We start from the raw sequence: 27,905 nt of genomic DNA, 5'->3' as shown, positions 1-27,905 counted from the left end.
GGAATCAATCTGTCTGCAAGAGAAGACGGAGGGGGGGAGGGAGGGAGCAGGATACATGGATGGAGGAGGAGAAGAAGAAGGAAAGCAGAAAAGAACAAGATGAAAAAAAATAAACGGCAGACACACAGGAGGAGGAGGAATGTGGGTAATAAGACGGCCGAAGCCAAGAAAGGGGAGAGAAGTATAACGCAGTAAAACATTTGCAAACTGGAGACAATGAGTCATAACTAAAGAATGCCATGTGATTTATATTTTCTTAAGGGGTGGTGGGGGAGGGGAGCGGGGGTCTGAACTTGATACCTACTCGTTTACTCAAACACCCACACAAAGGCACACACACACTCCCAGCGCTGCTTTTAAGTATGTTACACGCCTGCGTGTCTCAAAAACTCATAATTTATGCTTGCCATACTTTTTTGAACATAAGTAAATAAATAAATAAATAAAACCCAAAATCAAGGCAGCCTGCTTCTCCAGGCTGTCCGGTTTTTGAAGCCGAGCTTTTGTGCTGCACTTTAGAAAGTTTCCATTAAGTTAATACCATATAGTTTGTGAGCCTTTGAAGGCGCCGTCTGACTGACTCACTGTGAGGACTTCAGAGTGCACTGGCAGGGATCAGCAAAAGTACAGAAAAAAAAAACAGTCACATAAACACATCCTCCCAGCTCCTGCTTTTAACTCAGCGGAGGGCAAAACGAAAGGGCGTCTCTCTCATTTATTTTCTCTCTCCACAACTTGCTATTTTAGGAGAAGGGAAGAAGTTGTGGAGCAAATGGGAAGGAGCAGGCGGAGAAAAGGCAGCAGCAGTGGTGAAGGAAGGGAAAAATGACATGAGGTCAACAGATGGTGAGAGGGGAGGAGGGGACTGAGGGAGGAGGGGAGCTGGGTAATTAAACGGGGGCTGCTGCAGGCATCCAGTGGTCCCAAACAGAACAGCCTGAGGAGGTGGACTGTGCCAAAGTCTGGCTTCAAACTGTCAAATCCCACCTGCTTACCACCAACCTCCAAAAACAAGCTGACAACTAACAATGGAGCTAAACATTATCATGAACACGCCGCACAGATTTTAATCACTCATCTTCGGCTTGATATCATCAGTAAAAGCACAACTCCGTGAAATGATCATGTGAGGCAGAAACACTGGAGATGAATGAAACACACCCCGAGAGGGTCAACGGCAGCACCATCTCTCTGAAGCTGAAGGAGAAGGAATAAACAGAGAGGCCATGCAGGAGAGGGCTGAGGACAGACAGTGATGCAAGTGATGGATGTGTTATTCTCCAACAGGTATATCAACGCCAAATTATAGAGCTGAAAATGACAAATGTGTTGGAGGCAGTGCAAGGACATAAAGACAACCAAGAGGGAAAGGGTAGAAGGACGCGATGCACTCCATGTTTTCTCTAGAACAGGAAGGTTATTGCTTTTTCGGACCTTGGAGTGTTACGACTTCTCGCGCAGCCTTTGAAGTTAATGTTAAAGCTGTAGACGCAGCTGATATGAACTGGATACGGCTATTTCTCAAGTCTGACTATAACAAAACGTGTAGCTCCAGGGCATTCACTGGGTGATGGCTGATTAATGACCGCTTCCTTCCGCCTAATATCAACAAATGACTCAGAATCATGCAGGTACGTTTCTGTAAACAAATCCTCGCAGTAACAGCCGCTCTCTCCTGGAAATAGCCCTCTTTGATTTTATCAGACCATACATTTGTGTGAAGACAATTTTATAAGTAGTTTCAAACCACAATGTGTTAGCATGACGTAGATTGATACTTTTTGATATTGATCCCAGAGGGGAGATTCAGGTGATGTAGCTACAAATAACAGAACTTTATTAAAGGCAAAGTACTGTCCTTCCTGGTATTAGCCACTGGTCACATCCAAAATTTTATTCTATTTGATACAATTCTTAAATATGACTTTTGTATGTGTACAATTGCACACTATCCCCGAGCACCACGGTGGTCATGACAACAACAAACAATGGCAGACAGAGGAACCAGATTTCAGACAGCAGTACAGATATCCAGCCCTAACTGGAATCGGGAGGCAATGTTATTATTACATGCTGCCCTATGTCATCATGTATAATGTAGAATAAGATCAAAAGGGTCATCACATAGTTTGATCATGCTTCAACTGAAGCTCAAGCAGAGTCTGGATACTGATTTGTTTTTAAGACGCTGGTGAAATGGATCAAAATTCCACTCGAGGCCCTTAATCAAAATCATCTCTCTTTCTGTGATGATTTTTCTAGTTCTGTTTGCACCAATATTTCTGCACTGGGTCCCTTCATTGTTTTATGTCAGATCGAATTATTTCACCTCATCACGGACGTGCATTATGCAACAAACAACTAACGGATAATAAATGAGGGCCTAAAATCAAAGAGACACGCAACTATTTTTGATTTCATGCTCTGACAGATTTTTATCAGAGATCTATTCATGATGTCTGAGAATTTGAAACACACACACCTTTCAGGTATATTTCATAACTGAACACAGATCGTCTCCAACAGTGACACAGCTATGACAACACTGTGGCAGAGAATCACGGATGACCCCCATGTAAGGGAAACACTGAATTGACATTTGACTGTGTGTGTGTGTGTGTGTGGGTGGAGATGGGAGCACATGTGACAGTTTGGGGGCAGCCTTGGGGAGAAGGCATGCAGGGTGGGGGGAGAAGGAGGAGAAGGAGGATGATGATGATGATGATGATGACCATAAAGGGTGAGTTAACATGCAAGAGGCATGTTAAGAAGCTGCAACCGGATCGCTGTACAAGTGTAATGGGAGACAACGAGTGAGAGAGGGAGAAAAATCTGCTGTTAAGCCTTCATGCTTTGGCGATACACTTCTCAATAAAGCAGGGTTAACAGAGCAGAGGAGCACAGGGAGGGGACAGAAAATATGAGTTGTGCAACTTCGTCTGGGAATTTTTAGCTTATCGTGGCTGGTTCAAAAGTCGAGGGTGACTCCACTGTGCAACGGCTCAAAGTTTAACCGCAATCATTAAACAGCAGAAGTGAGAGCAGGTAGGAATGTTTTTCCACCACACGGACTGATGCACTTTTCACCTGCCTCTCTCTCTCCACACGTGCAGCTGGCTTTACTGCTTTTTTGCATGCCGGAGACGTTCCATACATGCACAGGAACACGGTTTCTATTTCCTCACACAAGCGGGAGTGAAGCTGGTATTGATAACATCGTCATCAGTTTCAGTTCATTTCAGTTTTCCACCACATGTACAGTTGGTTATGTGGACATAACAAGTTGGTGGATAAGCCCAGAGCCTCACATTGACCCGGCAACAACACTGTTTCTTTTGTGTTTATATGTGAATAACTCAAGCTACTGAAAAGTCTTTGTAAACATTCATTATTTGCACACATTTTTGATAAAGCTCGGGCTGGCTGTTCTCCTGATTTATTGGCCTTTTGTGTAACGCTGGCACAAAAATCTGTTTTTTTTATATATCAGCGTCACTGAGAGAGATCACTGTTCAGCTTAGCAAAAGACAAAGTCCTCTTCATCACCTCTGTCCACTTCCGTACGTCAATGTTTTCACAACATTTGCAGCTAGGTATGGAGCATTATATCCTCCTATAATGGTGTAAAAAAGTCTTTAAGTTCAACTTTTTGTGTCAGGCACAAGTAGGAGAAAGCACATTTTTCACACTTACCAGCTAAAAGCTCTTTAAAATGTGTGCTGCAGCAGTTAGCTCCCAGTGAGGGTATGCATTATCATTAGCAACCAATATGACAGACTAAGCGTCTCACTGTGTTCCTGGCGAAACAAGCTCATAGCATTAAATGTTGCAAAAGAAGTGTTTACTATCGGCAACAACTTATGTCACTGATCAGCGCGATCATATCACCCCCCCCTCTTGTTCCCCCTTTGCTTTGACCCATTAAAGCGATCTGTCTGGGTAATGCCCTCTCCTAAACGAGCTTTGATCTCGTTAGCGCGACACAAAGCCTCTTTGCTGCCAACGATAGGACAAATCGGCTCCAAAACAGAAAGAGAGAGAGAGAGAGAGGCAGAGAGAGTCAGGAACTACACCACATCCAAGTGGACCACAACAACACCGCTTCAAGGGAAGGCAACATGACCAACACAGAGCAGGGACAAATCATAAAAAGAAGAGAAAATGCATGAGGGGAAGAACTGTACAAAAAAAAGAAAGGGTTGAGTGATTGGAGATGGACTGGAGAAAATCAAAGATGGCAGAGAGGGGAGAGAGATGGGACAGCAGCGATGATGATGATGATAGCGATGGGGGAGGGGGAGGGATGGTTTGCCTCAGTGGCACACTAAAAGCCTGCGAACCAGGAGTCAATTAGCAATCTGGAAATATGCCTCAGGGAGGCAGGAAGGGGGACAAATCAGAGGACAGCTAGAGGGGAGCAGGGGAGCGGGTGTGAAAGGGTCTGCAGTCTGTATGAGGCAGAGTGGGAGGGGGGAGGGAAGAGAGCAGAAGCAACAAAAGAGAGGAGGCTGCACTCTCGTTTATTATTACAGTGCTGATTTACAGTCAGCCTGTAAGGTCAGCAGCCTGCCAGCTCCGCTGCTCAGTGGGAATCCTGTGGTAATTGTTGGGTGCATTCAGTTATCGGAGCCTCTTCTCCATCCTGAGCACGCATGAAGCTACGTCCGTATATCCCCCTCAATGTCTCTCTTATTTATCCTTTGCATAAAGTGTTATTGAAGGACTTATCTCCATTCAGACTCCGTCCTCCTGCTTATCTTTCCCCCAAATGATCATGTCACCCCAGCCATCCATCACTCTCTCCTCGTGCTTTATCATGATCCCTGATGGATGCAAGCTAATGGCTCGGATTTTCTCTCCGTCCTCTCTCTCTCTCTCCTTGCCTCCATCCCTTTATCAGCCTCAGTCACATCTATCTGAAGCTGCCTTCACACTGGCCGAAGAAACAAACAAACCCTAATGTCCCTTTCACATCGGACAAATTAACCCACTGAAGACTGGGGCTGCTTTTTACATATGGTGAAACAACCCATGAAGAAAAATAACAAAGATCTATTTTACACTTGAAAAACCGCACCTTCAAGTCTGTTTAACATTAGGACGAAAAACCCATTTAAGCCCCCTTTAAATTGGACAAAAATGTCCTTTAACGAAGGACATGTTAACCCACTAATGTCGCTTTCACACTGGACAAAATGCCCACAAAAGGCCCATTTATACTGGACAAAAAAACACACTACATGTGCTTTATGTGGCACAAAATACCGAAACTGTGTTTACAAACCTACATTTAACCTACTAGTCCTGCTTTTACTGGAGAAATTAACCCACTAATATACTATTCAAACTGGAAAAATGGACTTCAGTCCCATTTCCACTGTACAAAACAACCCACTAAAGCCAAAAGAACCCTCTAAAGTCAGTTACATACTGTAACCCTGGTGTGGGTTTTTTTGAGTTGGACGTAACACAGGAAGGCCGTCTCATCCATCGGCCATGGTAGAACAGTCAATCCAGCTTAAATTAGCAGATTTACCCACATTTATAAATCTACACACTATTTTCAGTGTAAAAAGGGAACAAGTGACTTGTTCTGTCCTGCAATCCACCTGCACATAAACCCCACTCTTTCTTTGTCCTGCATCACCTCCCTTCATCCATCCATCTCCTCATACTCCACTTCATTTCATCAGCCTGACCCCATCCACTGCTCAGCAATCAATACAAGTGACACCCCCCCCCCCCCCCCCCAAAAAAAAAATAAATAAAAAATAAATAAATAAATAAAAGCCACACTGCGCATTGTCACATTATTTATGTTGGCAAGCTTTAAACCCCCCACCCCCACAGTCATCATCATCAGCATCATCACAGCACTACGCGGGACCTACTTGCCTCTGCAGCAGGTCAGCTGCGCTGCCAATTAAAGTATTTCACCAGTTCCCTTGGATTCAATTACCTGCAGATGACCTCAAGCCGTGTCAGCCTGCCCTTCGACTACTGTTACTGCTGTTCCCCTGGACTAAAACACCAGACGTCAGCTGAAATTTTCCTTTGTACTATTTGACAAGGGGCACTTCAAGGCATGTGTGTGTTTGAGTGTATGTGGGTGAGAAAGGGGAAATAAACAGAGCCGAGTGAGAGCAGCGCACCTCTAGTTTACTGTAATATACACAGATTAGTCTGGAGAGGCAGGCGCTGATGCTTTGCTGTCTCAGCAGTGGAGTCATGAAAGCAGGGAAGACCCGTGTTAAGGAGGGCCCCCCCTGAGCTCCTTCAGCCTCCAGCAAACGGCTCTGTTCTTTGTCTTTCATGGTGGTGACCCCTCCCCCAATCCTTGTCTGCCTCCTCTCTCTTTTTTTTAACACCTAGTGACAATCTGGAGGAGGAGGAGGAGGAGGGGGGCAATTAATGGCACATGCCATGTTGTATCAGGATTCGTGGTGACTCACTGATCATTTTTTTCTCATGCATGTAGATGATAAACACACAAAGCAGTGGCTGCCTGTGTGTGTGTGTGTGTGTGTGAGGCAGGCGTGATGAATGGTTCTGATCTTTGCTGTGCTGCTGTCTGTCATAGCAATGGAGCCTGTATCATGTTACCTTTGTCTGGCTTGGACACCGAGCACAGCATTTCAGCTAACACACACACAAACACACAAGCCTCTTATTTGGCTTTAATTACAGGATCTTCTGCTTGTTGCAGTGATGCATGATGATAATAATAATGATGATGATGATGATGATGATGATGGGAGGAAGGGCCCTGTCTGTGAAAAACAGCATCTCTCTCTCTTTCTCTGATGTTTAAAAAAATGTACTTTGTTACACACATGAAGCTGGAACACAAAAGGATCTCTTTGTGTGTGTGTGTGTGTTTACATACCTGCCCGACGTCACCAACGACACTCCCGGTCCCATCTATCCTCGGTCTCTTGCACTCCGCCCCGGTCAAGTCAGTCAGGGCAGCGGCTGTCTGAGCGTCGGGCTCCGGGTCTCCACGCTTCATCCCACGTACAACCGCTGGACCCCCGGCCGCGCTGGCATGGGGTCCGGCTGTATCAATGTCCCTTTCCCGGTCCATGATCCCCCGAGTAACGGGTAGCATTATAGATGCAACGTCGGTCGACATTAACATTGGACGGCAGACAGTCAGCAGTCAGAAGTCTGTTTATTCTTTAACCTTTGCTGAGCCGACACTCACAATGGATTTTCCCCAAGACGCGGATGATATTGAACAGATTTACATCAATATCTATGTAATCCTGTTATAATCTAAATTAGCGTTCGCTATGCGAGCCACACCATTATATCACCATCCTACACGAAGCTCAGCTTTTCCCCTCCAAAAAAAGTGAAACGACGCCAAACAGTGACCTATTTTTAATAAAGATCACAGGATGCCTGACAAGCTAATTAGCTAGCTAACATTAGCTAGCCTGCTAGCATTACATTCCGCTAGCTCTCTTTATAAATGTGGCTCGCACCAAGAATAGAAAATGTTGGAAAATTAGCTTCGTGTAATTCTACTCCTCCTGCGGGGTCAGCCGGTCCTCTCTGCCGCTAAAAGCGTTTCTGCGTTAGACTCCTCTCTGGTTCCTACCAGCTGTCCCCCCGGAGCTCAGTCCCTTCTTGTGCGTTCCCTCGCCGCGGTCTGCCGTGGATGAGTCTTGGCGTGCGGAGGACCTGGCTACCGACGAACACGATTTCCTCTGGTCTGAGTCCCAGTTGGTGTAAACTCGTAGTGCGCAGGGAGCCCGGCTGAGCTGATCCACGGTCAGATCGATCCACGGACTGTGGGATGAAGAGGAGGAGACGGTGAGGGACCAGGGGCTGGTCTGAGGTCTGCGCTAGCTCGGGCTCTTTCTTCTTTCCTAACCCCCCCTCCACCACCACCTCCACCTCCACCTCACAGCTCCCTCCTCCTCCTCCTCCTCCTCCTCTTCCTCCTCCTCCAAAGTCATCGATTAGTTTTAATATTTTAGCCAAATTCATAAAAACATGGCGCCAAAAACTTTACCACTAAATGACCTTAAAGAAATGTAAAATATAAACTATATATTAAATAAATTATAAATTATAAAATAAATTAGGCTTCTCACAAAATAAAATTATACATAAAATACGCCTCATAATAAACAAACATTAAGTTAATTCATTAAGTATTTTGAAAAGCTAATTTCATTATTAGCAATTGTCAAGCTTTTTTGTTTAATAATTATAAAATATAATAATATATAATAATTTTAATATTATATAAAATATATGAAAATATATTTTTATATATATATATATATATACTTTTTTCTATAAATCTTAAATATCACATTTTTATATTCATCTCTGCAAAGTCCTGCACAATTTTCTAATTCAAACATGCATTTTTATATATTTCTATATATTGTTTTTCTTATTTAAATATTCCTGTTCCTATACAGTACCACTATTTTTCTTTCCTTACTACGTTTATTATTTACACACAAAGATAAATTCTTTGTGTGTAAACGTTGAATGCACTAATTTTAATTTTGGTGTGCAATTTTTTTTTAATCTAAATTCGTATCAGAGCACCAAATATTTAAAGACTTTAAGCATTTAAAAAGTTAAAAGATTGTAGTTCTGAAGCCTGATGTACATTAGCTGCTTTGTTTTTTAATGTTTTTGCGCCCCCTAGTGGAATTTCTAAGACAAAGCTATTGGAGGGAAACATTTCCATCTTGACTGCTGAATTTGTAGTCAAGACATCCTTCATCTAATAGCAACACCAATCAAACATGGCCGCTGGTGCATAGAAGTGTCACTGCTGGAATAACTGACAGAAGACTGATACATCTCTCTCTCACACACACAGAACACACAACTGTCACCACTTTTGGCAAGTGTCCGTCTGGTAAAAGTGTGTGTGACCGTGCATGTGAACAGCTGTGTATTGTGTCGTGTGTGTGTGTTGTCTCCATCTCTCTAACTCACTGTACCAGCCGCCTCCTCCTCCTCCTCCTGTCGGCTGCTACCTGCTCCCTTCTGCCGCTCACTGAACCTGCAATGATGGACTGCACGGAGGTCACATCACTCCACACCGCCGCCTGTTTCTCTGCCCGAGCCACAAAAAGCCATTACTCTCTTAATACAGCCTCAGACCTCACGGGTGAGGAAGCATCCAGCCTGTGATATACACCAGAGTGTCTGTCATTTAACAACAGCACAGTTTAGTTTCACACTGGGGAAATCATTCGGGCCATATCGGGATATATCCGGATAGTTTTCTTCTGAGTCTGAACAACGCAAATCTGGATATATCCAGATTGATTTCAATCCATCTCTCAGAGGTGGATCTAGCTGGATTAGCTCAGATGTGGCTTAGGTCTAAACGCAAATGTGGCTAGCGAATTCCGCTAGCGACATCATATTTCCGGGTCCATGGGGACAGTGTCCGGGTCGCGTACAAAAGCCGTATGTAAACAAAAGTGGAACTACGACAGCTTTGCCCTGAGTTTAGTTTAGACAGGGCTACAAAGGAATAAACTGCTGTTTGAACTGAAAAAAAAAACAAAAGAACGAGAAACACAGGACAAAAAAAACGCACGACACACACACGCAGTCCTACCGCAGCCTGAATGGACTCTGTATATCACGAGGCGCCACCTAGCAGTTTGGAGGACAACAAACAAGCCGGATTAAAGCTGGATCCATACTCCGCGAGAACAGAGAACTCCCTTCCCCCTGCAGACGCTACGCCCACAAAATGACGTTGTTTTTTATCTCGGACCGCCCGTTGTGCAGCATTCTCGTACACATGACCCGGGCAGAACTTTTTCTCTCAAGGCTGTGCGTCAACCATGCTGTGATTGGTCGGAATTTATTGTTGGCGTGATGAATGTGGAGAAGCCAAGAGCTTCTTCAGGTGCAGAACACACAGACAGAAGGAGGAAGTACAGCGACGATGGACAGTTTAGATGAGTAGCTGGCAAACACGGCCAGTATTGATCACGGTGTTACAGCGGCTCGCGCACATTAAACACCAGGAGACAGGATGTATTATTGCAGACAGTCATCCACACATTCACAGAGTTAAACTCACACAGACCAGAGGTCTGCTACAGTCAGCTACACTGATCTTCTATCTATTGTCATGCTGAGTGCCCTCTTCCCTGAGCATTATCAGCTCGTTAGGCCAGGTAACCACGACTGTGCTCACAATTTACAATACAATTGCATTGTCAACCTTTTGTGTGTGACGTGTGCTGCGTAGGAGGGCCGTATGAGGAGTTCTGCACACACACGTCTCGTGGAGTATGGTACCTCCGTGCCGAAAAGAACTTTTTTTTTTTACTCTTACCACCCGTGAAACGAGGAGCGAGTTCTCTGTTCTCGTGGGGTATGGAACAGCCTTAAGCCGGATTGAGCGCAGACACACGTGTGATAGCCAGATTTGAGTATAGGTCTGAACGTATCCAGCTTAAAGGCTATCTGGATTCAATCCTACTCTAGCTGGATTGAGTTTCTCCAGTGTGAATGGGGCCTAATTTAGTTCCTTATTTTGTCAATGTACAACTGAGACGCTGTGTAAAATGTAAGTAAAGGCAGGATTCTATTATTTCTTGTTCAAAATGAGGCAAATTAGCCCAACCAGAGACTGGATCTAAGAATATTTTAATATTTTTCACAGAAACTATTTAAAAATAAACCTCAAACAATGACACCATCATATTTTAAACAAGCTGTTTGATATGTTAGCACGGTAGCTAACTAGCTGTATCCATCCTTCAAAGCAAAGGCTACAAAGTTCATAGAAGGTTCCAGCAGTGGTTGTTAAATGTCTGGTCTGTGGAGGACTCATGTTGCCTCTTTGGCAGTTTGATTTCACTTTGTGGAGTCTGTTGTGAGAAGAATCTAACCGTCACCCAAACACAAGGAACCCTGGGATATATGTTGGGCTGTGATGGATCCAGTTTATACATCCTTTGTTACAGGGATGTATTTTAAGGCGGCTGCTATGATGCAATCAGGAGCTCAGTGTGTCACTATGCATATAGAATAATGTCTGACATATTTTTTCAGTCCAAAAAAATCCAACATTGGTCACACCGGATATGTTTGGACAATAAAAAAAGATGACAAGTCATTTTTAAAGAGAAACATTACTAATTGTCATTGACACACACACACACTCACACTCACACAAATGATAAGACAATGACGTGTGAGTGGCCTGTTTGATCTGTGTGTGTGTGTGTGTGTGTGGCACGAGGGGGTGGGGGTGGGGGACAGACCACACTTCTTGTCCTTTGTTTCATTTTCATTTACAGCTTCTTTAGAATAAAGCCTGTTCACTGTCACGTTGTGATACAGTTTCTGTACGATAAGCAGCCTCCCGTTACTCTCTGTGTGTGTAAGTTACATTAATAATCATATAATAGCTGCTTCAATAAGCTTGGAAACACATTAGTTCTTGAATCACTGCACACAAATGGTTAAAATGTGACGGTAAGCCTGCGGCCTGCCTTCACTTCCTTAGGTTTCGTTTCCAAAGGTTTCATGTTCTGATATAACTTCTATCTGTGTGTGTTTGCGTAACCCCCCTTCTCTGCTCATAGGTGTTACTTCCTGCCAGTCAAACCTTTCAGCCAATGAAAAGCCGGAGCGAGACCAAAGAGGCGGAGACTGACGCACATCCAGGCTGTTGAAGAGCCGAGCACGCAGCAGCAGCAGTGAGGAGCTCTGGATGTGTTGCTGTTTGCAGCGGACGAACAATTTAACCCTCTTTACACATTCAGGTAATTATTAGTTTGATTGCACAGCAATCTTTATTTTTTTTTTTTTTTTTTATTGAGGGCATGATGGGTCAACTTTCAGCTATTTATAGGTTTTAAAATAGTAGGCTGCAATCAATTGCTCGAGGTTAAACCTGTTTAAACGTGGTGCGTTTTCATGAATGTGGATTTCACCGCTGGAATGACTGTATGAACGAACGTGTCAGGTCGTGTGTGTGTGTGTGTGTTTGGATTAAACGCGTGTAAATGCCGGAACAGACAGGCCTGACGGACACACGCTGACTTTCTGCACTTCACAGACCTGCACAGCTCTACAAAGCGCCGCTCACCATGGCTGTGGATGGATGTGGCCTCGTCTGCAAGTATTTCCTCATCATTTTCAACATCATCTTTGCGGTAAGTCTGGAGAAGAACATATCATTCAAAGTGTGATCAACACGTTATGACATATGCAAAGGATTAAAGAAGTCAGAAACAGAATTTAATCCCAGAATTTGTCTGAATTCTGAGGTTACATGTAGGGATTATGTAAAGACAAATTAGAAATTTGAGTTTGAGGGAAAAAATGTCATCATTTAATGTTTAATCCCAGATTTAGAGCAGAAAATACAGCCGAAAGTAATGTTTCATGTGAGAATTTTGTGTAAGAAAAGTCAGAATGATTAAATTCAGAAATCAGAGTTAAATTCTGTGTTTGACCCCACAATCCAGACTAAGTAACTAAAAAAATCATATTTAATCCCAGAATTTTGGAGGAAACTAGCTTGATTGCAGGATCAGAAGTCAGAATTCTGTTTCCTATATAAATATACCCATTCTTTACGCTCAGAATTCTCAGATTTATTCAGGGTTTAATCTAAAAAAAAAATCTTATTTAGAAAAAAAGTTACATTGTGTGTATATTCATTTGTTATTTTAACCTAATCTCGGGAGTTTAATCACAGATTTATTTCTAACATGGGCTCAGTCTTTAGGAGGAAACCAGAAAAAAAACACAGTTGCCACATGTTATGCTGAAAGCACTTGGGTGGTTTCATTTGTGGTTTCATTTCTGATGAACAGCAGCAGTTTATCACAGGCAGCAGCTACACTCACTCACTATGTGTGTGTGTGGGGGGGGGGGGGGGTGTCGACCACACGAGGGGTGTCATATTAAAAACCTAAAGAAGATGTGAAACTGTGGCTTAACGTCTTATTTTTTCTGTGGCTGGGCAGGTGGTGGGGTTTGCCTTCCTGGGACTCGGCCTGTGGTTGAGATTCAGTGGTAGCACCAGACTAATCTTCCAGATACAAGAATTCAACTCAAGTGCATTTGTCGTGGGTCAGTGCAGATTCTTCTTGTACAGTTTTTCCATAAAAAAAAGGAAACCGTGTCACCGTGCTGATGACAGGTGTGCCTCCTCTTGTTTCCCACCAGGTGTGACTGTGCTGATAGCGTTGGGTGTACTGATGCTGATCGTGGTGTCGTTTGGAGACTACGGCGCCTGCAACGAGAAGAGATGTGCTCTGCAAGTGGTGAGACTACTTTACTTCATGCAGTAGAGCTGCAAACAAGTCGTTTCCTGTTGGGTGATTACGCAACCTGGCTGACACAATGGATGCACAAAAAAACAAATTCAACCCTGTGTTTATCAGATCAAAATGCAAATTGACAGGAGAGGCGCCACATCTCTCTCTGTGCTCATGTAACTACTGTAGAGTTCATGGTGATAGTCGGACAAGGCGATGTGATTCAGCTGCTCACGAGTGAATGAAGCCCAAGAACAGAACAAAGACCCTTATATAATTCTTCATAGTTCTTCAATCAACAACCAAAAAACACTTACAAGCTGCAATTGGTCTCCTACACTGTTAATATAGTCAGTTATGGATGATCAATATGTTTCTGTCCAGCAGAAGGAGTCAGTTCTAGAAGCACAGTCCCTGCAGACTTAGTTGTAAAGCACACATATCCACAAAGTTTCCACAGCAACAGAGCTGTCAAAATGACGACCACAGAGCTCCTCCCCCATCCTGTTGAAGAGGTGTCAGTGTGAGGGTGTAGGTCAGGTGAACCGGTGTTGGATGGTGGTGGACGTGAGGTCTGTAACAGATAGTGAGAAAAAAATCACACCAACATTTCTCTTTCCACTGTTTGGATTGTCCTCTGCTCTCTGGTTGGAGGTGGTGGACCCAAGTCTCCATGGTTACAGACTGCTGCAGAAATCTCTTAGGATCCTCCTCAGAAATGACAGATTGTCTCTGGATCTTCTCATCAGGCCCACAGGGAGCCGACCGCTCGGTCACTTCTCTCTCTGTGACACCATGTCGCTGCCTCATTAGCTCAGGTCATGGATCTTGTCTCCTGACTGGCCTTTCATGTTGGTGGTCAACTTCCAGTCTTTACCATGCTGGTAGAAGGAACTCCCTCTTCTAGTGAGGTCACCATGTCCTTACTGGATATTCAGAATCAGAAAAACTTTCTTAATCCCAGGAGGAGATTGCATATTATTGTTCAGTGACAGGACCTTGAGCACAGTTACTGACTTCAGACTTTCTACATCCTTTCCCCTCCTTCTTCATTGAGACCTGAACATATCAATCACTCCTCCTAGTCCTACCTTTAATAGACTGTGTATTACAACATAAGCATGACTTCTTGGGATCGTTTGCATTCAGTCAGCCACACACAGGGAGGAATGTAAGGAGAGCCCGTAGTGACTGGCTGCTCTGCTTCTGATCTTTGAATCGTTGGATTTTTGTACTTAAGTTCTTCTTGTCTTCACTCTTCGTGCTCTTTGTAGATTTATGCAGAAAGTAAATGTAAAAATCCTTAAAAAACACAAGTCCTTTCTCTGCTATATGATTTTCTGTCTCCAGTTGTATCTGATGTGTTGTTGTGGGGCAGTTGAAATGCATTCTTTAACTGTTACATAATGTAACAAAGGACTGAGGGGGCGTTTGTGCTGTAACTCAGACTCCGAAAGTCTAACAAGGCAATAAACTTCACTATGGCTCCTATGAATGAATACAATGCCCAGCATGATGTACAGCATTGGAAGGAGATGGATGCTTCTGCTTCTTTAATGGATCTCCTCCGTGTCCCTGCAGTTCTCCTGCCTTGTGGCCGTCATGGCCGGAGCTGAGATCGGTTTTGGTGCTGTGGCTTATTCCAGAAGCGACGCGGTGAGGAGGAAAAAAAAAAGATCACAACACAGTTCAATCGAATAAATGTAAACATGCCTCTTTATGTTATGTTATTTATTTTTAAAGGTTGGATTGCAAATTGCAGAGTTCTACACCACCATTTACATGCTGTATGTGAAGAGTGGAGACCCAGCCATCGGCCTCACTCTGAAATCCGTCCACGAACTGGTGAGAATGAACAGTTTCCAGTTTATCTTTCAAAACGCTCCCTTTTAATCTTTATTTTTTTGGTGGTGACATCACAGGGTTAATCAGGCAGAGGGTGCAGTGACTCAACAGCTTGCTTATTTGTGCACTGTCTGCAGCATGTAGCCAACAATGCAGGGCGTGGTGCAGTATAAAGTGCCGGCTTACCTGCTAACACACATTAGAGCTGGCATAATCCCAGCCAACTTTCTTTATGCTCATGTCTAGTGAGGTAACTCGCTGTAGTTGGTCAGTAATAAATGATATCTGACATTTTTTCCAAAGTTTCTAGCTCGATTTTATTGTGTCATTTAAATATTGTTGTAAACAGACAAATCAGTTAAATCAGGCTTAGTGTAAATCTGGTAGCCTATTTGTTGAGCTGGCTAGCTTCAGATAGTAGACAGGAAGCATGGCTGAAAGGTGAGGTGTTATGAAATTTTAAGTGATGATGTTAAATGTGGAATATGAGGATTGCTGGGTTAATTTGTTTTAATCTGTCTACAGCTTCACTGCTGTGGATTAACAGGGGTTTCGCTCGTTGAGGTCGTCAAAGAAACCTGCCCCAAACCAGACGGCTTCTGGGAGAACATTGCTATGCCGGTAAGTGTCAGAGATGTTGAGGTAGAGTGTGGTTTTTTTTGACTGGAGGGATTACTCCAGGCATTAGTACTACGAAAGGAACCTGAACTGCACGATGAGATAGAGTTTTTTCTTTCTTTGGACAGAGCTGTCCTACAACCATCGCCAACATCTTCGAGAGAAGAGCGCCTCTGGTGATGGGCATCTTCCTCGGAACCGCAGCTCTTTTGGTAAAAATGCTACAGATTTCTTTGCTTACAGCAGGGTTGCCAACAAGTGTTTACAGGAGGGAGACTGGGGGCCATTTCTACTGATTGTGGTGTGCTGGCCTTCTAAGAAAGATGTCTGTTTTAGAGAAAAAAATGTCACACGAGGCAAAGTTTGCGTTCACCAAAACGCCCATTCAAAAAGCCCCAGAAGAGGAAACCACAGGTGCTAAAATGTCAGTGCATTCCTGTGTTTTCTGTAGAGTGGTGCTGCAGATGAGCTGTTTAAACTCATTCCTGCTGCACTCTACAGCTGCTACCCTCAGCAGCATTATTAGCATTTATTGGCAATGCTAGCAAACCATTATCTGCCCTCCCCAGAGCTGTCAACCAGACAGAACGGCTGGACGGAGCGATTTGGTGAGATCACCATGACCTCGCAAAACACATCAGAAGATTGTACACTAATAATAATGACAAAAAGTCGAACAAATGTCTGAGAAAATAAGACGAGTATCTGGCGTGAGGTGTGTTCTGTGGCACAGAGTTGGCAACCATGCTTCAATGCTTTAAATAAATGACTCAATTTAAATCAGAATAATTAACTTTGCATTTAAATGAATTATTCTGCTGCTGTTTGTATGACTGTATATACGAGTACCCAGCATACAGTGAGACTGCTTATATTCTTCTGCTTTTGTTGTGCATGAGTTACAGACCATGATCTGACCACTCTGCACCCCTCTGTCTACCCCCTGCCTTTCTTTATTTACTCCTTCCTTCCCCTTTCTGATTATTGCTTCCTAAAAGCTCATAGCGCTGATTTGCAGCACAACGCTCAATAAAAAGCTCCGCCAGGCCGCTGCTTCTGCTCAGTACATTTTCCTGACTACGTCCACACCCACTCTTGCTAACCTTCCGCCAGCTGAGCAGCACCCATACCTGGACCCGGTGGTCTTCACCCCTCTCACTGTGGCCAACGTCCCTGTGCCTCAGGCTTAATAGCGCTTCTCATACCAACTATAATACTGTCTTGTATTTTCCCACCTGCTTCTCACAGCAAGGAAACATCCACCCTACACACATTGAAGACGGCTATTTAAACCACTCAACAAAAACAGTCAGGCTGTTTATTCGGATATTTCGACAAATAAGTTTGACGTGAAGTCTTCCCCCTTTTGATCAAAGACGAAATCATGCACTACACCCCAAACATGTCACCCACCATTTTTTTTTCATGCTGTCCCAATTCATTCTGTTATAGCAAGTTTTGTTTTCATAATCTCAAAGAGAAAAGGTCATTTTCTTTTAGTTGTTATTTGGTTCATGGCATGGGATGTATTTTGATAGATACTTGGCATCATAATAGGCTTTATTAGAGCAGATGTGGGAATATCCTTCGCCACAATGAAACATAATTGTCAGATCTAATGAATAGCAAATAAAAGACTGCACTGTCCAGTTATGGATTGACTACAATCAACAAAACATGGTTTACAATAATGATCATGCAGTCATGTGGAGACAAACTGTTAAGTTGCGGAACAGAACAATGTAGATGACCGCATGGAAAAAATACCAAAAAAAAACCCACCCCCGGGTCATTGTCTTGGTGTGTGTGTGTGTGTGTGGTGGATAACACCAACAGGGTCAGATGTTTCCTGCACTGAGGAGCTCTGCTCCACACCAGCCTCTGTATGGCTGCGTGCAGACACACTCTGTTCACACCAACTCATGCTGAGGCTGGTGTAATCCTGGAGGTGATGAGGAGGAGGAAGCAAGTTGTTCACTGCTCAGCTCTTTGTCCCATCCCTGCTCTTCCCCCCCCCCCCCCCCCCACCCCCTTCCTCTGGTTCTGCATGACAGATCACTGCCTTGGTCTGCTCCACCATCCTCCTGAAACAGCTCAAGAGACTCCACCAGAACATCACCGCGCACTACACCACCGTGTACTAAGAAAAGGAGCGTCACAACGCTGGAGACTCAACCAACACACCAGTGTTTAGAGACCATTTAGAACCATATCTGTGTTCAGTTACATTTTTGCAACCCTTCAACTAAAAATCATTTTTGTAGGGATGACTTTTGTCTTTAAAACATTAAAGCTTTATGGTCACTCTCTCCATTATGTCAGCCATTTTATTTGAAAGGGATGATTGTTTTTTACACTGTTTTTTTACACTGGTACAGTAGAGGCCTTTGTGCTTTGCTATAGTTTAAAACATTCCTTTTAATTTTGTGAATAGTAATTTAGAGTGAAATGTCTTTTAGTTCCATTTCTAAGTGCTGGTTTGGTACAGAGAAACACACATTGCTATTAATACAAAGTTAATTCCTTCACATTGTTGTGCCTGTTAAAAGCTAAATGCCTTGAAGTGCTTCTTTTCCCTCTCTGTAGTACCGACTGTTTTCACTGCATTATAATTGTTAAGCTCAGAGTTTTAGAAATAAATATTTAAAAAGGGGTTGCACTTGTGTGTTTTTTTAAATGAAATACCCAAAAAACAGTTGCAGTTGTGTGACAGTGTCTTTATTTCAGAGCTCAAACATCAATATTTGGACCTGTGAGGACAAAAAGATTGGTGTGATGTTTGTTTTTGTAAATAAAAGCATATATGTGCTTAAAGCTGCAGCGGGTAGAGCGTACAGTAAAGAACACGCAGCAGCTATGGGTGTGTTTAAGGTGTGAGGCTCATCTAAACAGGTGGAACTAAGGCAGGGTGGGCAGATCAACCACATGCTGAGTGTTTATTCATATTTCTAAAGCTGAGGGAGCAGCAGGTCCATGGAGATATTTTTCTAACCACGAGTGAGGCCAAAACAAAGTGTTAGGTATGTATGCATGTTTGTACAGAGATAAAACTATCAGCATATCATCATAACTATCCTCTAATTGTAGTAGTATGATCTTACCTTTGCAGCTTATCACGCAGTCATTATCTGCAGCAGAGCAAACTGCCACCAGGCATAGGAAGTAGATCTGAGAGGGAGAAACGAAACTGTTATCATTATTATCATGATTGTTACAGTTCATGCTCCATGCTACATGAAGCCAACACTTCAGAAAAGGTAAACTGTGCTCAGCGGGAGGTACCTCTGGATCCTCTGGTGGAGCCGTGTAGGGAAAAAAAGACAGGAAGCTGGAAACTCTGATCCTCCGGATGTGGTGGGAGTTTGGGGAAGGAAGCAGCTGCGAAACACTCTGACTCAGGCAGCTGAAAAACACAAGAGGGCGTGTTCTTTACCACGGATACACATACGTTTAGTTTTTTAAGGAATGGTTGATAAGTTCTCCTGCTCCCCTCATGTGCACATACAGTGTGACTGTGATTATGCAGACGCTTGTTAACCTTTGCAGTGATTCTATATCGGGTTAACTGAAAAACAAGGCTGAGCACATGCACGTCATTGACCTTTGTGCAGTCTTGGCTCCACAGTTAAACCATCCTGGCACACAAACAAAATCATCTAGCTGCATGTTTTCCCTCTTATCTCAGTGTAAACGTACCCGTCATAAACAAGCGCCCAGCTGCCGTATGGACTTCCAGTGTAAGCCCAGCAGGAGCGAACCAGCAGCAGCAGGTTTGGCTCAGGAGGGTCCAGCAGGCCCACCTCCACATACAAAGTTCTGCCCTGCGCGAGGCTGAGGGGCAGGTGAGGCTCAGGGTGGAAGCTGCTGAAGGACTCATCTATCAGGAAAAAGAACGTACTGTTTTCTGTTTAGCCAAGGTCAACATGTTGATTTTAAACACGTGATAAGAATGTCAACAGGCTGATAAGTCATTATGTGACAGGGAACAGCATAAACCACCGGTGGCGATCTTTAGGTGCAGAGTGATGGGTTTCGGTTGAATCTGAGGATGAGGAGGTTGATCCGTCTGGTCTGGAGAATCTGAGGAAGAACTAGATTCTTTCACCAACCTGTAGAGAGACACACTGAGCTCTTACTGCTGTCAGATTAAAGATGAAGATGATGTTTTAACTTTTTTGGGACAGGTTTTAAAGCAAACTATGGCATGGTGACACTCATATAACATCATGCTCTGTTGTAAAGGTATAAAAGCCTGTAAACAGGAGCGACATACCCAGCACGAGAGCTCTCATGTGCAGATTCACCATCTTGTTGGGGATGGATACCCTCAACCTCCAAAGCATTAACAGCCGTCTGACAAGACAGCTAAGAAAACATGAATCACACACACCTCCCTCTGATGAACAACACATTTCACTGATGCTGCATCTACACGAGGTGATACAGAGAAGTCTGTCTTACGTCATTGTTTATTCCGTCCAAAGGAACGATGAGGATGTCAACATCAGAGGTCAGCTGCTGCCGCTGCATGCAGGGCACATTACTGTCACCAGAGGACTGAACTGGAGGACCCAACACAGAGTCAGACACTGCAGAGACATAATACTGCTACAATGAACAGTCTGCAAGCTCACAGACACACACGGTCATCCATGTGTTGTTAGTGACAGGGAGAAGAGTGATGCAGTTTATGTTACAGTTTAAATCTGTGAGTTTACAGCACAGAGACGTCACTACAGGACAGAGCCTGACAAATAACACAGCAACACATCGGCGCATAGCTGGGAAACCTCCAGCACTCTGTCCACAACAAACTCCAAATGACTGAGCTGTCAGCTCCCTGTGGGCCTGATGAGCAGATCCAGAGACAATCTGTCATTTCTGAGCAGGATCCTGAGAGATTTCTGCAGCAGTCTGTAACCATGGATCAGACTTGGGTCCACCACCTCCAACCAGAGAGCAGAGAACAATCCAAACAGTGGAAACAGACAGAGTCTCCAGATCAGTGAGGTCTGCATCAAGGTGATGGTCTCACACTATGACGCCGACTTCAACACAGAAGAGTAGAAGTCGGTGCATGCAGAAGTTGAAAAATAGCCCTGCTGGGTTTTCTACTCCCATTCACTCCTAGCATGTTGCTTTGATCCCACTGAAGCCTAAATATTTATGGAAAGTAGTGAAAGTCTTAAAATCTTTCCATCCCAGTAAATTGATGCTTGTCATTCTTGTGGGAGTGATAATAATCCACAGTGAATATCTGACACAGATCCAAAGCCACAGGGCAAGGCAAAGCAAACAAACAGAGGAAAACTTGTCAGGCTAGTATCACTTAATGCAGCCATGCAGGTGTCAGGTTACAGCCTGATCTATTGCCTGTCAGGGTTTTGTCTGCCCCCTGGTGGTGACACCACCGTTTTCTTTAATCTGAAAAAAAAAATATCAATAATTTTATTCAATTTCACCACATACCTTTTGTTTCAGCATCCGGCTTCTCATCGTCTCTTCTAAATGGATCATGCAGATGCCATGGAGAAATATAATAAGGATAAAAGTCATGCAGAGGCATGCTGGGATATTGTGTCTCAGCTCCATGGGCAAACCGCCCCTCTCCTCCTGAGGGAAGCTGAGGTTCAGATTCTCCTTCTACCCGACTGCCTGTAGGCTGGTGGAGGTGGTAATAACGGTAGTCAGGAGGTCCATTTTGACTCCCATACGTTGATTCTGTGGGTGGAGCAGCAGTTTGATGCCGAGCTGGAGAGGGAGATGCATGCTTGTCAGCGCAAAGACAACCTTCAGAATAAGGCTGGAAGTAGTTCTGGTAAGGATGAGGTTCATAGATGAACGGTGGGGTTGAGGGAGATGGTCGCTCAGGACGAGGAGCAGTTTCTGATTTGACAGCGTCCGACAAAAACCCTTCACTGTTAACATCTGTATTTGGCCCATTTAAGTTGGGATTGGTGCTGTGGACTGAAGGCACAGGTGATCGAGGGCGTTTGTGGAGACTGGACAAATCAGTTTGTGCAGCCCTATCTGGGTGTAGCAGTTCTTGTTTTTTAGTTTCTCCCTGAACAGCATGTGGAAAGTAATAGAAGTAAGGATAAGATGCATGCAGGGGAGAGGGAAAAGCAGGATGTGCTGGGAGGCTGTGAGGATGAAGGGCAGAAAACTGGCTCTGAGGCTGTTCTGAGAGTTCTCCAGAATCATCCGGACCTGGGTCTGGGTCAAGATGTGTGCCAGGAAGAGGGATTTTAGGGTGGTGGTAGTAGTGGTAGTAGTGGTAGTAAGGACTGAAGTCCTGGCTCAGAGGTTTGAACTGAGTGGATTCAGCCTGTGCTGGAAAGCCTGTAGGAGCAGCGATGTGCCTCTCAGAGAGGTCGATGAGAGGAGTTTGTTGATTTGGATTTTTATCTGGGTACACCTGCTCCCTCTCAGGAATGTGGTGGGAGTATTGATCCCAATAGCCTGGCTGAGAACCAACAGGAAGGAGAGGATGCAGACTACCTGCAGACTCTGCAGTAACGTAACTATGGTGATAGGTAGGGTGGGGATAGTAAGGCGGAGCCAAGTAAAAAGGTGGATGCCAAAGGAGAGGCTCCAGGGACACAAGCACAGGGTTTGTCGTTTGATGCGGAGGGCTGTCACCCAGAGGCTGATGGGTAGTGGGCTGTTCCTCGGAGGGGGAGACGGGACAGGCCAAAGTGAAGACGTTCTCGCCTAACTGGAGAGAAAGCGTGTGTTTTCCATCCTGAAACAAAAAGACAGGTTGTAGCTACTACGTCCAATACATGCAGCTACCGGCTGATGCCCAATGTTTGTTTGACGTGTATTTGAATGAATGAAACGGGATTCTATCTTGCCGTAAAATAATATCGGTTTATTAACTCTTGACTCAGATTAAATAAATTAAAGTTTCAACTTCATAACAACAAAATAATACCGTTCACAAAGCAATCTTCATACAGTCAAAAAACTGTTTGCTTCCCCATTCATCAGCACCAGATGCTTTAATTTTCCCCACTTAAATCACCCGTGGCAGCCTGTGGCACTGCCACAGGCACCACCCCTTTAGCGCCCCCTAATGCCTCTGATGCCTATTTACAATTACTCAAACATGGCTCTTACACAGGTTTCATCGTGAGCTGTGAGAAAATCCGTCTCCTTAAAAGAAAATATGAGATTCACCTTGACTGTGATGCCGCACGTTATAAAGGGAGCAGCGATGACGGTCTGTGCGTCCCGTCTGTCCAACGTGTAGCTGCACTGCTCCACCAGCTGTGTCACTGTCGTCCACTCTCCTCTGACTGTAGTAAAACATGAATAAAGTAGCTTCATATTTGATTTACAAAGGCAAGACTACAGAGCAAACAGTCAGAATTTGGAGAAAAATGTTAGGAATAAAGTCAAAAAAGTTAGGAAAAGTCAGACACGTAAAGTTGTAGGATCTGAAAATAACAAAGAAAAGTTAAATTCACCAGCTACACTCAGCTCCTCTAGAGCAGACAGCCCCTGCAGTTTGATCGTCATCCCATCCGGGGAGCAGCAAAGGGAGGACGGGCCCAACGCCTGAGGCTCCGTCTGTGAGACCGGACAGGACATCTTGGCCAGAATTCCCCTCCACAGCAGAGGCAGCACGTAGGTCTCACCCTGAACAAACACATGTTAACATCATTTCATGGCACTGAGCTGAAACATGAAGGTGACTCGTCTATGTTAAAAAAAACAAGCGTTTTTCATTAGAAACATGAGTCAGCGCTCTCTGAAAGCCCCTAAGCATCATGTCAAGATGGCTCCAGACCGCACTGAGTCATTCTAGTAGAAATGATTCATCTTAACTTAACAAGGAAACAGACTTCACACATTCCAACACCAGGCAGAGAAAGTAAATAATAAACCACAAATATGACAAACAGGCCCGCACCTCCTGGGTGACATGGCAGGCGTCATACCGAGCCATCAGACTCAGGTCTCTCCATGATTTCTGAACAGAGTAACCACACTGAGGAGGCAGCTGGGACAAGGGCACCGAGGACTCGTTCACTGAGGCACAGACAGACACCGAAAGCTGAGTTTACAGAAACAAACAAACAAAAAAAAAACAGAATAAATGTGGAGGAGCTGAAGCGTCACCTCGGTCCAGCTGCAGCCGCACGGCCCGGCTCTTCCTCACAGTGAGGGTCATGCCGTGGTCTCCACACTCCACCACAGGCTGCAGCTTCTGCCAGGGCTCCCCTGAGCCGCTGAGTCGCTGACCTCTGACCCTCACCTGACCCCCCTGAGCCCGGACTGGAGGAAAAACCAGCACAGAATCCAGACTTACTGTCGCACTATGTTATATACAGTACAGAGGGCAAGCAGGCCGCCCACTGAGGGTCAGAGGGAACAAGGTGAGCTCACCTGAAGCAGCAGAGTCTGAGCGGTGCTCGGTCATAGATTTATTTAAGGTGTTTGGCTTCCGATGACCAGTGATGTAAAACTTTCCGTAGACCACATGTTTAACTTGTCCTCTGCTACAGTTTGCTTTGGGTGAAAACATCCCCTCTAAAGAAGAGGACTCGGTTCTCTTTCTGTGTCCAGGCCTTCCTCCAGAACACCCTCTCAGTCCTCCTCCTCCTCCTCCCGGCTTTGAGCTGAGCTGCAGCGGCTTCCCGGCTTCACTTTTCGTCGTTAAATCGTCACCGTTTTTCGCGGTTTGATAATTGGGTCGCCCCGCTGACGGCGCAGTTATTGCGGTGATGGTGTAAACGAACACAACACCGACGCAGTACGCTTTTTGTTTCATACGCATTTCTCCAAGTACTAGTTTTCTCTCTGTGCAGCAAAAACACTGAGAACGAGCGGACGACAGCGCCACGATTTGTACACTTCCGGCAACACACCTGCCACAGAGCGCGCTAATTGGGCCCCAAATAATGTGCGCATGCGCAGTGGGTCATTGAGCACCTGCTAACCACGAAGCTAACTCGCAAGCTAACACTGCAGATCTGCCTGTTAGCAAAAATAAAATAAAATCATACCATACATGAAAAAAAATAAAAACAGAAGACTGTTCTGTGGCAAATAAAGACTAGAAAATAAAATGTTTTATAGAATATTTAATTCACAATTTTATTGTCAGACAATAATTCATTATTGATTATTGAGTTACAATACATACAATAATATTAATGTAAGACAAGTTATTTAAAGTATTTAACACATGCACCCCCATCAAAAACGGTAAACATGTACATTATACAAACTACAATCTAAGGATTAAATGCAAGTGCAGTTCTCTGTCCAGTAGAGGGAAGCAGTGGGTAGTGAATTGAAGACACAACCTATTTAGCAAGATACAACTGAGGCTCTTATTCTGAAAGTGCTCATCCATCCCGATTTATTTTCATTTGACCTTTGCCCTCCTTTTAATTTTTTTTCAGATTGTTAAGAAAATTAATTCAGTTTGTAACCCCTGTATGTTGTTGATGTATTTGTGTGTCATTGTTAACTAGTGTGAAGTGATCTAGCAGTTGATGTCAGTGAATTACTGTAGTGTACCATGCTAAGCTGCTATCAGTCATGTCATCACAAGTGGTCAGAGTGATATCACCTGAGGCCAGACGGGTAATTCACTCCCAGTCTTTCCACAAAGAAGGTTAACTCATTGTGGTGAGGAATCAGATGAACCGCACTGATGAATGACAACTACACATAAAGATGTGGTGTGTGTGTGTGTGTGTGTGTGTGTGTTTGCTGGGGGTGTTGATCAGTTGATGATGGGCGCGGCAGCGAGATGACTCATATTTGGAGTTGCCTAGCTACAGCCAGGAGTTGTTTTCTTTAGACTCAGAGCAGCATGTACGGTGTGCATGTCTGGATTTCATTCTGAAAGAGCACAGGGCTTTGTGTGGGCGCCATAAACGCAGGGGTGGCACTGAGCAGGAAACGGGAGGAGCGCGAAGACAGAGACAATCACGTGAGGAGAAAATAGAGTTAAATGTAGTAATAATAGCTAAAAGTAGAGGAAGAAAAAAAAAAAAATAAAGAGCGCCCGGGGTGAGGAAGTGAATCAAGAATGAAAACCCCTGGCCTGTAACCATGGAAACAGGCTGCCTCGGCTAAATATACAGATTCTTTTTTTTCTTTTTTGAATGTAAACGGTGGCCAGGGCACCACAGCTGACACACACACACACACACACACAATACCCACCCCACTGGAAGCTGTGCTGCTGTGTAGCTTTCATAAGTACAGCTGACAAAACGTCTACTGTACCCAACATGTCTGCCGCTCCTGAGCCGGAGCTGCTGCTGCCTGATTTCTATTCCAGCCACAGGCAGGAAGCCAGCAGGGCACATGCTAATACTTAGACAGACATTCTTTTAGCTGCATGTTTAGCATATTCTTTGATGTCTTCATTTGATTTGGATTGCTCAACATCCACCTCGTCTCTGCTTTTCTCTCCCTTTCTACCTTTTATCCTAATATATACAGTATGTATATGAACAATGATAATAAATCTGATTGATGACAGATGAAGGTAGCCTAAGGTGGAAGGATGTGACTTACAGAGCGCTCATTATGTTCACAGCAGGCTGGTAACTGTTGTGGTTAAAATTGACGGTGTCTGCTGTGAGTGCCGAAGCTCTCACTCCGAGGAAGGGACCCTGAAAATGTAGATATAATGGACCGAGCATTGAACCCTGTGGAACACCAACCAGGTCAAATATATATAAATGAAAAATATAATGTTTTTCCTAGTAGTGTTTCACACAGACACACACACATGATCATCCCACTCCTCAGCGACAACAGAGGAGTGGAAATGCAAACACTGTGTGTGTGTTCTCCAGTATCTATGGCAATGTGTCACTCCCTGTGAGAGTGTTGAGTATGCAGTAAGAATGTACAATATGTGTGTGTGTGTGTGTGTGTGTGTCAACACCTGACAGATGAGCATCTGTACATGTATGTAGGGTTTACATGCGAGTGCGGCGACCTCGCTCTTTGACTGACGTGCCTGAGCGGCAGCTTATCATGGTGTGCAGCGTGATGACATCGTGAGCGCCGTGATGGTCGACTTTTCCAATTATTCAACAGCCCCGGGGTGAGGAGAGAGAGAGAGAGAGAGAGAGAGAGAGTTTCAACACTGACACCGGCCTCTTTTGTTTGATCTGCCTCACTCACACATCGCATTTCTTTTGACGTTTGACGTTTCTTGTGACTTTTGCCATCACAAATCCTGCAAATGTCCTCTGGAGCTGTTTTTATAGAAGGAGTGTAGAAATCTGAGGGCAGGGTGCGACATTGTGTAAGAAGAAAAAAGACAGAGCAGAGTGAGACAGGCAACCACAGACTGAGAGCTTTAGCATTGTTTAAAGCAGCGGTGGCTCGGCTGTGGTCGGGCTCACTCTGCTGGCATGCAGGCGCTGCTCTTTGTTTCACAGAGTCATGTTGAAATGTTCCCTCTCTCACACACACCTTCATTAAAGGATTTGGATATTACTCAACCAAAAATAGCATTCGGGCCTGCTGCATGACTCCTCTGTTCACAGTGAATTGATGCCATTTAGCAGTAGCATTTCGTTTTCTAGACAATTTACAGGATATACACAGGATATATATAAAAAAAGACAAATCAGTTTTTATTCTTCACTTATTCACTTTTAAAGGTAGGGTAGTAGGAGATTTTGAAAACTCAGTGAGACCCAGCCAGATTTCGAAAGTAAACACACGCCCCTTTCTCTCAGAGCTCACCCCGAAGCCACGCCTCCCAATCACATGGACGCGCATCACCTGAAGACGAGCTGCGGTCTGTGACTTCGGCCATCATGCACGTACCTCTCTGGTGCACAGAGCAGGAAGAGAGTGACAACCAGCCAATACTCCTACAGGGTCCACCCGGAGGATTGGCTGATGTTTTTAGTGTTTTATAGCTTCCACAGATGATTCATATTCTTCGTTTTAATGCGAAACTGCCGAACTAATCGGTTGCTATCGGATTGTAAAGAGAAGTTACACTAATTTAACAAAAAGTGCATCAGAATGAAATCTCCTACCTTTAATCCCTAAAAATGTTGCTAAATGGACTAACAAAGAAATCCAATGGAGGTTTGACCTTTGCTCTCAGCTAATGCTAGCTTGAAAGCTAACAACAGTGCTGCTAAGGTACAGCTAGCAGTTATC

At 44.3% G+C, this 27,905-nt stretch overlaps 3 protein-coding genes across 4 annotated transcripts in view; 1 reads left to right on the top strand and 2 right to left on the bottom strand.

The window, feature by feature from the left end:
* Positions 1-7,861, bottom strand: part of LOC114439465 (RNA binding protein fox-1 homolog 2-like) — a 42,843-nt gene extending 34,982 nt beyond the window's left edge. Inside the window, 1 exon segment of the mRNA XM_028411406.1 lies at positions 6,887-7,861. Within this exon segment, the coding sequence (XP_028267207.1) occupies positions 6,887-7,138 (252 nt within the window). The 5' untranslated portion in view covers positions 7,139-7,861.
* A 3,772-nt stretch (positions 7,862-11,633) lies between these two features.
* On the top strand, positions 11,634-18,396 carry cd9r (CD9 molecule related). Of its 2 annotated transcripts, none has more exons than XM_028411407.1 (9): positions 11,634-11,774; positions 12,071-12,167; positions 12,987-13,092; positions 13,189-13,286; positions 14,862-14,936; positions 15,024-15,125; positions 15,651-15,746; positions 15,872-15,955; positions 16,742-18,396. In XM_028411407.1, exons 2-9 carry the CDS (start codon positions 12,102-12,104, stop codon positions 16,931-16,933), a joined length of 819 nt encoding a protein of 272 aa, XP_028267208.1. In that variant the 5' UTR covers positions 11,634-11,774; positions 12,071-12,101; the 3' UTR covers positions 16,934-18,396. The 2 variants fall into 2 exon arrangements, with proteins under 2 accessions (XP_028267208.1, XP_028267210.1); XM_028411409.1 differs by having other exon boundaries at positions 17,798-18,054.
* Positions 18,397-18,447: 51 nt separating this feature from the next.
* On the bottom strand, positions 18,448-24,552 carry LOC114439464 (uncharacterized). Its single transcript, XM_028411405.1, has 13 exons — positions 24,138-24,552; positions 23,871-24,026; positions 23,662-23,780; positions 23,216-23,387; positions 22,926-23,044; positions 21,213-22,488; positions 20,205-20,332; positions 20,017-20,108; positions 19,740-19,852; positions 19,440-19,620; positions 19,026-19,146; positions 18,845-18,911; positions 18,448-18,493 (listed from the first exon to the last, which is right to left on the bottom strand). Exons 1-13 carry the CDS (start codon positions 24,526-24,528, stop codon positions 18,474-18,476), a joined length of 2,955 nt encoding a protein of 984 aa, XP_028267206.1. The 5' UTR covers positions 24,529-24,552; the 3' UTR covers positions 18,448-18,473.
* Between the last annotated feature and the right edge of the window lie 3,353 nt (positions 24,553-27,905).

This window comes from Parambassis ranga, chromosome 8, assembly GCF_900634625.1.
Source record: "Parambassis ranga chromosome 8, fParRan2.1, whole genome shotgun sequence".
Taxonomy (NCBI): Eukaryota; Metazoa; Chordata; class Actinopteri; family Ambassidae; genus Parambassis; species Parambassis ranga.
The sequence above is the reverse complement of the archived record's forward strand: the minus strand, read 5'-3'. Positions and strand labels throughout refer to the sequence as shown.

What these genes read in the sequence shown, in the direction of transcription:
- cd9r (XM_028411407.1), top strand. Translation starts at nt 12,102, where the DNA reads ATGGCTGTGGATGGATGTGGCCTCGTCTGCAAGTATTTCCTCATCATT. An exon ending in AGAGATGTGCTCTGCAAGTG is followed by an intron (nt 13,287 to 14,861) that starts GTGAGACTACTT and finishes GTGTCCCTGCAG; the next exon opens with TTCTCCTGCCTTGTGGCCGT. An exon ending in TGAAATCCGTCCACGAACTG is followed by an intron (nt 15,126 to 15,650) that starts GTGAGAATGAAC and finishes ATCTGTCTACAG; the next exon opens with CTTCACTGCTGTGGATTAAC.
- LOC114439464 (XM_028411405.1), bottom strand. Translation starts at nt 24,528, where the DNA reads ATGCGTATGAAACAAAAAGCGTACTGCGTCGGTGTTGTGTTCGTTTAC. An exon ending in GCCGGATGCTGAAACAAAAG is followed by an intron (nt 20,333 to 21,212) that starts GTATGTGGTGAA and finishes ATGTCTCTGCAG; the next exon opens with TGTCTGACTCTGTGTTGGGT. An exon ending in CTGCGTGATAAGCTGCAAAG is followed by an intron (nt 18,494 to 18,844) that starts GTAAGATCATAC and finishes TTGTCCTCACAG; the next exon opens with GTCCAAATATTGATGTTTGA.